This window comes from Gigantopelta aegis, chromosome 9 (genome assembly GCF_016097555.1).
Source record: "Gigantopelta aegis isolate Gae_Host chromosome 9, Gae_host_genome, whole genome shotgun sequence".
In the NCBI taxonomy this organism is placed as follows: Eukaryota; Metazoa; Mollusca; class Gastropoda; order Neomphalida; family Peltospiridae; genus Gigantopelta; species Gigantopelta aegis.
Genome location: NC_054707.1, coordinates 52,332,678 through 52,345,015, shown reverse-complemented (window position 1 = coordinate 52,345,015; position 12,338 = coordinate 52,332,678). Strand labels below are relative to the sequence as shown.

The 12,338-nt window shown below is 36.7% G+C and overlaps 1 protein-coding gene across 1 annotated transcript in view; it reads right to left on the bottom strand.

Moving 5' to 3' along the window:
• Positions 1-12,338, bottom strand: part of LOC121381637 (partitioning defective 3 homolog) — a 70,351-nt gene that overhangs the window by 45,394 nt on the left and 12,619 nt on the right. Inside the window, exon 2 of the mRNA XM_041510972.1 lies at positions 1,768-1,872. Coding sequence (XP_041366906.1) covers positions 1,768-1,872 — 105 coding nt within the window. The remainder of the gene's footprint in view (positions 1-1,767; positions 1,873-12,338) is intronic.

The window sequence follows — 12,338 nt, the reverse complement described above, 5'->3', positions numbered from 1 at the left end:
TACAAAAAGCACAATAAAACATTTTTCAAAAGATATAAAAAAGCAATCTTTTTAGATCCATCATCTTAAAATCTACAAATTCTAAGGTTTCGAGTTGTCTGTTATTCGTTTCAGTCAACACAGGTGCAGTAGTGAATCAGGTGGCCATATCGAAGCAATGATCAGACGGACTCATATTACAGGTGACTTAAGACATTGTCCAACAACAATAGCATAGAAAACAGTGTTTGTTTTCTTCTCAGTTTCATGTATCCAGTAACTACTGCTTGCTGAAAGCTACATATACAGGGTCACACAAATTCTGAGGTATATTCCACACTGAGAATCTGAGTCTGAAAAATAACTGGTCTTCCTTTAATGTTTTGTATGACCCAGTATTACAAAGTAATGTTTAAAGTTAAAATTTGTTTCATTTAACAACACCACTAGAGCACATTTATCAGCTATTAAATGTCATTTGACAATTCTGACATACAGTCTTAGAGAGGAAACCTGCTTCATTTTTCCATTAGTAGCAACCAAGCTTTTATATGCACCATTCCACAGACAGGATAGCACATACCATGGCCTTTGATATACCAGTCATGATGCACTGACTGGAAAGAGAAGTAGCCCAATGGGCCCACCAACGGGGATCAATGCTAGACTGACTATGCATCAGGCCAGTGGTCTGAACAATAAGAAAAGCTGGCAGATTGGGAAAAAATTAAATGGAATTCAAGGGAAAGACAGAAAAGGGGGCTGTGGGGCTTTTAAAAGCCTGCACACTTAAATATTACATGATATTTTTATGGGAAAGACTTCAGTATGTAGACTTCAAAGCTTAATTTACAAAATGTATATAGCAAAAGAACAAGGCCTGAGTTTATACATGAAATATAAAACTTCAAACTTGTCCATACTGAAAACTTCAGCAAAGTCTGTAGACTTTTAACTATATGCTATTTGTATGGGCAAGACTTTATCTAAAAGCCTGAGTTGAGACTTTTAATGTTTATGTAGGCATGTGGTTCGGAAAATTTTCTGCAGATTTATATTACATGTACTTGCCAACATTCATAAATAAAGTACTGTGTCAACAGAGCCACAACTTCAAATAAGACCAGTGACAAAATGGCTTTTACCCAGTACTAAGACCACCTATAAATAATACACCTTCAGGTACACAGGTACACTTCAATGAGGAACTTGGGTGCATTTTTTTTAACAATATAGATAGCAGCCTGATGCTATCTTTAGGTAAATTAGAAGATCACCAACAATGTCAGAAATGCTAGCAATGCTATCTTATCAAATAGCATTAACTTTATCTTATCAAATACTGCTTGGGGGGCAAAGTCTGGAGGCTTGATCACCTTGAATACCAATTACTCCCAGACCTGCACTGCATGTGTATTTTGATGACCCATGAATGTGTATTTTGATGGCCCATGAATGTGTATTTTGATGACCCATGAATATGTATTTTATGACCCATGAATATGTATTTTGACAACCCATGAAAGTGTATTTTGATGAACATTAAGTCTAAAAAAATTTTTTAATATTAAACACTTAAAACAAATATTATTGTTAAAAAAGGTAATTTACACTCAACACATTTTATTTACGGTTATATGGCTTCGGACCTACCAAACAGTGTCAGTTTCACTAGAACTGCATTTGCATGTGAACAAAATCGAATGGTAATCGAAGAATGGCATGTCACAGGTATGAAAGAAAGCTGATAATCTATTAAAACTATAACCAAGTGTACAAGTCTCTCACCTGTTCCCTGTCGTCTACCACATCATTGAGGGTGTCGTCGGGGTCTAGGATGCCGCCACCACTCAGCGTCTTCACGTAGTGAACAGAGACCCAGTAGTTGTTGGCCTGCAACAGAGAGATGGAGGAAGGTGATGTAGGAGTCAAACATTTAAACATTGGTCAGGTTAACATTTATATTTAGACAACTACACATGTACGTATTTGATTGTCACTTCACAGACACATATCAGGTTTGATACAAGATAAACAGACAAGAAAACAAAGAAAGAATGCACCAGAGATGTAAACGGTCTCAATGGACAAAAAAATCCAGAAAACTTTGCATGGTCTTAAAGGGTAGGGGGTTCTATAGTGTTTATGTTGTAAGCTTTTCATCAAACAATAAGACAAGTCTGAAATGTTCTTTGGGATAGAAATAAAATCTGGTTTTTCATCTTTGACATGCAAATATGCTATATAAAGTAAATTGGGAGGTTGAGTGCAGACTCTAAACCTTTTGGATTAAAGAGAAAATGGTGGTTGGTTTTAGTTTGAAATTTTCTAGTACAATCTGATTCTTCAGTGATATTTTACTCTTTCCATTTTTCCAGTATATGCTGATGGAAAGTAATAATGGATCACACCAACAGGAAAACATTCTCATCAACAGTGTTGGGAAGTTAACCATGTTATTGACATTCAAATTTCACATTACAGATATTGAGTTCCACATTACTAGTACTTCTTTGTATTTCAAACAGACATTAAATGTAACCCATGCTACACACGGGAAAGTTTACATGGGGCGTGTTAGTCTTACAATGGGCTCCCACCCCCCAAAAAACATATGACCACTATGTAGATAGCCAGCCCGTATTAGCCACTTCTGTGCTAACAAAGATGGCATCATCCATCATGGTTGTATTTATGGAATTTACCTTTGTATGCATTATTTATAATAAAAGTAATGTCTCTGTTTAAAACCACAAGTTTATGCATTATTTAACATGATTTGTGTACAGTAGTCGACTGGAATTTAAGAGTAAAAATATCCTTGCAAAATATGGCATCGGTAAGTAAGAAAGTAGAAGTAGTGCAGATGAAAAGAGAAGAAGTGATCAGAACGATAGAAAGCTGTCAAAAAAGCCTCATGTATTATATTATGGATTATAAAGCTAATAGTGACTGAAATTTGGTCTATAATACCAAATGTGTATCTGCTTGTAAATTGTAGGGAGAAAAAAGAAAGAAATGTTTTATTTTATGATGCACTCAACACATTTATTTATGGTTATATGGCATCAGACATATGGTTAAGGACCACACAGATATTGAGAGAGGAAACCCGCTGTCGCCACTTCACCACTTCATGGGCTACTCTTTCCGATTAGCAGCAAGGGATCTTTTATATGCACCATCCCACAGACAGGATAGCACATACCACGGCCTTTGTTACACCAATTGTGGAGCACTGGCTGGAATGAGAAATAGCCCATTGGGACCACCGACGGGGATCGATCCTAGACTGACCACGTATCAAGCAAATGCTTCACCACTGGGCTACGTCCCACCCCTAATGTAGGGAGAGGTCTTAATATAGGCTAAGCCTGTTGACTAATCCCGTTGTTGTGTTTTGTCAATTAACTATTGTTTAAACCAATGTTCTCTTACTTTGGTCTCTCAGTATATTATCCTTCTCATATTCACAAAGTTATCATTCTACCTCAGTTTGTAACCGACCAGCAACCAATGTATTACTGGAAGGGTCAGCTATAATAATTAACATAGCTATGTGTCACACTGACTTCTGTTCAGAGGTTTTGAAATGGTGGGTCTGCCACCATCACCAGAGACACGCAAAACACAAACAGAAGGAAAACAACACTGTCGGCTTCCTAACAACAATGGCAAATAGGCGGAATAATGGATGTTGAACTTCAAGTGTATGTTGGAACAGTCTGCTGCACGAAAGCTGAATGTTAGCTTATTTCCATCACATACAAGTGCATGCATGTATGTATACAACCAGATAAAACATGGTTCTATACAGTTAATAAAATAAATACAAAAATGCAGCAATGTTTATATGATGGGATGGATGGATGGATGGATGGATGGACGGATGGATGCATGCATGCATGCATGCATGCATGCATGCATGCATGGATGGATGCATGGATGGATGGATGGATGGGTGCATGGATGGATGGATGGACGGATGGATCAATGGATTGAAATAAAAAGATAGCCAACAAGAGATAGTCTACATATACATAGAGATGTATTAGCCTAAAAGGCTGTTGTTGTAATGTCATAAGATAACCTATTAAGATACATTTATGCAATAAATATTTATATTCTATATATACATGTATGTATTGAGGATTGACTTTATGGGATCACACGAATATAAATGGCATATATTGACTGTAATCAAACCCCCTTTGTACAAAATACAGACATTACTAAGCTGGTATTAAACTAATTGTGGTCTACAATGTGATCCCATATTTCTTTCCATCAGTATAGATGCTGGTAATGAATTATCCAGTAATGAGTATGTGATCCAACAGGGTGGGTAGCTGTTATATGACCAACACGCATGGTGATAATCACTGTGTGGTATTGTTAACTTGGAGCTGATGGGTCATTATTTGCAGTGTGTTCTGTATGGTACACATATATGTACAGTGGCAGAAATTGAGAAATATTTCCATTGGCACTAGGGACTAAAGTAGTGTCGGAAATAGCATAAAACTGATTTTCGTCAATTTCTTGAATATTAAACTGACAAGTAAATATTTTGTAAATACCTATTTAATGATACTCTACCTAATTTAGCATTTACTTGTTTGGGCTCTCATTGATGTACAAGGTGGTGTTTACTCTTGAAATAAAAATAAAAATATTGGTAAACAGGAGATTTGTGACCTTTATTGGAACAGACTATAACACATGTTGATGGATATGTGTTAATTTCATTTACCCTTAAACAAACTTTTAATTTAAAACTGCAAGATAACTGATTATTTTGAATTGCAGCACAAATTATTAATTTTGACCAGCATATTTAGTGAATATAAATTCAATATAAATACAGTAGAAATTTACACAATCTTGCAACCACTTAAAAGTGCTGTATCAGAAGTTATATGTGAAGCATCTGTTTGTGATAAAGATTCTCCAATCAAAATGTATTTTTTACTAGTAGATATAGGATTGTGTCAAGGAAGCATACTATTCCCCAAATTGTATGTATTGTTTATTAATGAATTGCTGAATAATTTAACCCAATCCAACAAAGGTGCAATGATCCTGGATACTAGAATTTCTTGCCCAACTCAAGCAGATGACATCTCTATTATTTCTCCTACTCCATGCAATGAGTATTCTTCATGCAAAATATGATTTCAATATGTGAGCGATATAGCGCTAAATGGCGTTTTACATTCTCTGCTTCTGAAACACAAGTTGTTGACTTCTGCAAAGATCCGGATACAAAACTTATTCTGTATGGAAAGGAACTGCCATGTTCAACAACCATAAAACATGTTGGCATTAAATTACAAAGGTCTTTAAATAATTGGGACAGAACACTCGAGACTTGCAAAACTATAAAATCCATCGCCATGTCTCTAGTTCAGGCTGGTTATCACTGCTGTGGAATTAATCCTGTAACTAGCGTCAAACTAGTTCATTCGCTGTGCCTATCAAAAGCCTTTTACGGTAGTGAATTATGGAATTATTTAAATACAAATGAACTATTGGCATTAGAAAGAGCATATAGATTTGTAATAAAGATTATCCAGGGTCTTCCTAAAAGAACACGAACCGATTTTTGTCTTGGACTTCTTGGCAGTATATCCCTTGAAGGACATATAAATAGAAACAAATTATACTATTTAGGACATCTTTTGCGATGCCCCGTGTGGACTCTGGCTTATAAAATAGCAATCATTCGACTACTAAGTTTTAAAAATCAGTGTGTTCATTCAAATATTGGCTTTGCAGCCGATATATACACAATTCTTCATAAATATAATCTACTGCATCACCTCAACGATTTTTTCTAACATCAGTATTCCCTAGTAAGCATATTTGGAATATAATTGTAAGAAAACTTGTTTTAGAATTTGAGGAAACTAACTGGCAGTTACGAATCTTTAAACCTCGATACAACACATTTAATAAAAATTCATGCCAATCTCGAAGTGCATAGAGCTTGGTCAGTTGCATGGTCAAATCCATCACTAAAGGAGCAAGCAAATCACTTGATAAATATATGTGCTACATGGAGGCCAAACTCAGTACAAGGTATTTGTACGTTATGTACTAGTAACTATTCTGATCTTTTTACACATGTCATGACTAGTTGTTCATACTTAACAACAACCAGAGATACATTCTGGACAACGCTTCTTGATATTTGTCCTATTGACCTCAGTGTAGAATTAAATAACTGCCCCGATGATATTTTTATTACAAAACTCCTGTCCTGTAAACCTCCAATAAATATTGATGATGAATCATCTATGTTATATAGTGAAACTGTCATACACTTCATTTATAAAATAACGCAAATATGAAGACCAATATACTGTAGACAGTCATGACTGTCTGTTCTTGTGCAGATGTGCAGATCTTTATAGCGGTGTGTGTGTGTGTGTGTTTGTGTGTGTGTGTGTGTGAGAGAGAGAGAGAGAGAAAGAGAGAGAGAGAGAGAGAGAGAATGGCAGGGTGGCGAGTGAATTTATATGAGCGTGATTCTGATCAACCAATAACCTTTTTCATGTAATTCTCTCACCATGCGTTTATTCCCATGCCACTGTATATATTATGTATTATGTATTTTGTATCAAGTACTATGTATTATCCATTAATCATTGTGCATTGCCTTTTATGTATTATGTATGTATGATAATCTGTACTGTTCGAACTCTCTACAAGAGGAATAAAGAATATACATATATTTTGTGAATATAAATTCAATATAAATACAGTAGAAATTTACACAATCTTGCAACCACTTAAAAGTGCTACATCAGAAGTTATATGTGAAGCATCTGTTTGTGATAAAGATTCTCCAATCAAAATGTATTTTCTACTAGTAGATAAAATCATTTCCTATAATCATTTATGGGCATATAGTTAAAGCAAAATTTAATTTAAAAAACATGATTTGCAATAGCTGTCATTATGCAACTTTGAGATAGCACCTTTAATACCGGAAAATAGATCACAAACTCAAAATGGTTCTTGACAGTTTTGCTCAAAAGTTACTTATAAATGTCTACAAATATTTCGTTTTGGAGAGGAATAGGGGTAAACCATCATCAGAAATGGTCCCTCACATATTGTAACAGCAATGAAATTGACATGTTGACCAAACTTTGTTATAGTCTGTTCCAATAAAGTGCACAAATCACCTGTTTACTGACATATTTCTTTTAATTTCAAGAGTAAACACCACCTTGTACATCAATGAGAGCCAAAACAAGTAAATGCTAAATTACGTAGACTATAATTAAATAGATATTTACAAAATATTAACTTGTCTGTTTAATATGTAAGAAATAATCGACAAAAATCATTTTTATTCTATTTCCGACAGCACTTTTTATAGTACTATACTAGTCATAAGAAGTTAAGGCCACGTGGACACGATGTCTGAGATGGGTAGCCCATTCGCTGTGCCAGTGGAGCACTACATACACTGCTAGCACTGACAGTGACAGTGGTTACTGTGGTATAGCAAAGAATGTTTTTTATTAATGCACCTTCCTCTAAATATATGGGACAGCAAATAAAACAACCTTTGACCACATGCCAGTAGTAGTCTTAGTATAAGTAACTTCCTTCCTTCTTATATTAGATATACTGTATATATACTAGTCACAAGAAGTTACGGGCCACATGGACACTGCGCCTAAGAAGGGTAGCCCATTCGCTGTGCCAATGATATGGAAACGCTCTTGTAGTTGATGGATGATGGAATGGCTCACTTGCAGGCATCTCACTAGGGATATGCTATCATTCAGACATGGCAGGACTCGACCACAGTCCAGAATGCTCAGTTTACGTTTTGGTGGCTTGGTTATCTGAAGCCAGACTGCAAAGAAATTTATACTCTCCCAACCCTAATCAAATATAAAAAGTGTAACATAAAAAAAGGAGTTTCATGTGCCCAGCTTAGTCAGAAAAAGGTTTTAAAACATTAAACAATCTTGTATTTTTTATATATTTGCCTTACACTTTCTACCAGCAACCAAACAAGCTGTGAGTATCAGGCTCATGTACATGCAATCTGAAATGCTTTATATTCGAGTTTGTGACCAACTTTTCATTACCTATAACCGCCCCTCATTTTCTTTTTAATTTTTGAAAAAAGTAAAATTTTATACTGGCCCTTAACTTGTTGTGACTAGTATAATAACAGGGCACAATACTGCATGTGAACCATTGTTTTGTTGGCGTGTCAGTTATGCAAATTTAAATTCACACATAGTGCTATTCGCTCATGTCGTGAACCCTTACGATTTAAAATTATTATTTTCTAGATTGATTTTAGAAACTTATAAAATAGTATATATATCATTTGCAAAATCAATTGATTTAAATAATATGCTTGTAATGTTAATGTACCACAGAACAGTACCTGTTATGATTAGGTTACTCACAGGTTATATAAATATAATTCAATAGAAAAGAAAGCAATGCTCATTTAAATCACCCATACCTAATTTCAATGACCACCTGTAAAAATGTATCACATGCCTGACATAATGACAGAGTCTACGGGGTGAGAAATAAAACCAGCTGCTACCTGTCACTAACTACTCACACCAATTAACACCAGGGGTGAATGCTGGGGGGGGGGGGGTTTCCCAGGTCGCAGACACACACCTCTTGCTCATTTCATTGCAATTTATTTTCATGCTTATATCCGATTAAGGTTCAAGCATGCTGTCCTGGACACACACCTCAGCTAACTGGGCTGTCTGTCTGTGGGTTAGTTATTAGTGGTTAGTGAGAGAGAAGAGGGTGTAGTGGTCTTACATCTACGGTACCCATTGAGCCCTTAAGAACTCACTCTGGGTGGGAGCCGGTACTGGGCTACAAACCGCGTACCTACCAGCCTTATATCCAATGGCTAAACAACGACACCACTGAGGCCGGTTCTCTTGTTGAAGTAAATGTTCTTTTTTACCAATATAATATTTTCTACCAATATAATATTTTCTAGACCCCCTATAAACTTCACTCGCCTCAATTTACACCACCACCTGTTAATTTTCCTGCACACGTATCTAAGATTGTAGTGTGGGTAATGTTTACCATACTTCCATCAGAGAACTGTTCAAACATGCCTGTCGTGGACACAACCTCGGACTTCGCCCAAGAGTTTCTGCCTAAGACAGGCACCAATTAGCAGTAAGGATCATTTATACATGCACTCAGGCTTCATGGGTCTTAGGATAAGGTAAGTCATTACAGCTCTGTTAAAGATTAAAATAGTTTATTGTTTTATTATTATCTAGTTGCACATGAAGCCAACCTTGCTTGACATTTTTGCAGATTTTAATTGGCCCTTGAGCATAGTAAACTTTCCAATGTAAAATCTGCATGTATCTTCCTAATTGTGCAGGCTCTATAGCTCAGTCGGTAGAGCACTCAATTGAGATGCTTATATTAGGTTGTAGGATCAAACCTAGGAAAGAGTTCAACCCGTAACACTCTATATCAAAGGCTATAAAGACTAACCCTAACCCTAATCCTAATCCTAATCCTAACCCTAACCCTAACCCTAACCCTAACCCTAACCCTAACCCTAACCCTAACCCTAACCCTAACCCCAACCCCAAAACTACCCTAACCATTGAAAGGGGGGTATGGGTCAAACTCATGCCCAAACCCAATGGGCAAACCAATTGGGAATCTTGACATCCCAATCAGTGCCCCACTGCTAGTATACCAAATGCTGTGATATGTGCTTCCCTGTTTGTGGGAAAGTGAGTATTAAAAAAACCCTCGTCTTTTTCTGCCAACTGAAAAAAAATTGCAGGATTTTCGTTTGAAATTATCAAATATTTGACATCCACTAGCTGGTGAATGGCGATTATTTGACATCCACTAGTTGGTAAATGGCGATTATTTGACATCCACTAGCTGGTGAATGGCGATTATTTGACATCCACTAGCTGGTGAATGGCGATTATTTGACATCCACTAGCTGGTGAATGGCGATTATTTGACATCCACTAGCTGGTGAATGGCGATTATTTGACATCCACTAGCTGGTGAATGGCGATTATTTGACATCCACTAGCTGGTGAATGGCGATTATTTGACATCCACTAGCTGGTGAATGGCGATTATTTGACATCCACTAGCTGGTGAATGGCGATTATTTGACATCCACTAGCTGGTGAATGGCGATTATTTGACATCCACTAGCTGGTGAATGGCGATTATTTGACATCCACTAGCTGGTGAATGGCGATTATTTGACATCCACTAGCTGGTGAATGGCGATTATTTGACATCCACTAGCTGGTGAATGGCGATTATTTGACATCCACTAGCTGGTGAATGGCGATTATTTGACATCCACTATAGCTAGCTGGTGAATGGCGATTATTTGACATCCACTAGCTGGTGAATGGTGATTATTTGACATCCACTATAGCTAGCTGGTGAATGGCGATTATTTGACATCCACTATAGCTAGCTGGTGAATGGTGATTATTTGACATCCACTATAGCTAGCTGGTGAATGGCGATTATTTGACATCCACTATAGCTAGCTGGTGAATGGTGATTATTTGACATCCACTATAGCTAGCTGGTGAATGGTGATTATTTATTCAATGTACTTTAGTGGTGTCCTTAAATAAAACCAGGAGCGGGATGTAGCCTAGTGGTAAAGTGCTTGTCTGATGAACGCTTGTTTTAGGATCAATGGGCCCATTGAGCTATTTCTCATTCCAGCCAGTGCACCACGACTGGTATATCAAAGGCCATGGTATGCGTTATCCTGTTTGTGGGATGGTGCATGTAAAAGATTCCTTGCTAGTAACAAAAAAAATTGTAGCGGGTTTCTTCTCTAAGGCTATATGTAAAATTACCAAATGTTTGTTATCCAATAGCCAATGATTAAAAATCAATTTATCATCCATTAAAGGCTTTTGTAGGAGATATTGCTGGCACTATAATTTGCGATATCTCCGATATCTCCGAGATATTGCTTCTTATAATCTTGATTGGTCAAATTTTAAGCACAAGACAATGGTTTGTTATGTCACTGTGTTTGTTTCAGCGCTAAACCTACCATTAGTGACATCACGCCACTGCCGTTCTGTTAGTTAACGAGACTACCGCTGACATTCAACCCACATTACTGACATTGTTTACAACTGTTGCAAATGAAGAAAATGATAATGGATGATAAAAAGAATACCCCCTCGTGTCTTGTGATATCATAATTTATTAGCACTCATTGATAAAAGTATAAACTCGTGCTGATAAATTATGATATCACAAGACACTCGTGGAGTATCCTCTATATACTCTAGTGTTAAACAAAACAAACTTTAACTTTCATTGAACAAAACTAACTTGACCTATCTTTCAAATTAATACATTAGTATACTGATGTAAACAGGAATTATTAGCAGCCTCCTGGTGTTACATTTCAAAAGCTTCCACTCAATAACCTGAGGTTTGTTTTTTGTTTTATTACTGTTTAGACAATATATGATGAGATGAGATCTAAACATAGACTGTTTACCACGGGTTTGTTTACCTACATACACAATGCAATGTCATTTCTATTACCTGCATGAAAAGCATCAAACGAGATACACCCTTCTTTGTTGTAAACTCCTATTACTGGGCAGTGCTGCGAATTTACACCTCCGTACAAAGTTCACAAGAGTTCACAAAAATTAGTGCCAGTTGTGTTCTGAAAGCCTCCTCATCAAAAAGAAACTCCAGGTGTGAGCGAGAAATATTCAAAAGAAACTCCGGGTGCGAGACGGGGAAACTGAGATGCTACGTCAGGTGATTTGACCACCCAAAGCGACCTCTAATGACCTAATATGTCGCAGCCTCACCAATAATCAAAAGAAATACGTCACCAAGCAAGATACTCAGATAGTACTAGTAGGACGTGGTGGTAACAGTTTGTTTGAAAGTAGATTAATTATTCCACAAATACATGCATGGTATGACCAACGTTGTTTTTACAGTAATACACAATGAATTCATTATAATGGGGTCGGACCTAGTCCAGTGGTAAAGCACTCCCCTATTGAGCAGCTGATCTTAGATCAATCCCTGTCATTGGGCTATTTCTCATTCCAGTCAGGGCATCAAAACTGGTATATCAAAGGCCATGGTATGTGCTATCCTGTTTGCTATCCCTTATTAGCAATGGGAAATGTAGCAGGTCCATGAGTCAAATTATACCAAATGTTTGACATCCAATTAGCCAATGATGAATAAATCAATGTGCTCTAGTGGTGTTATTAAACAAAACAAACTTTACCTATGCATACTGGGTTTAAATCATTTCAAATAATAACGAGAGGAAA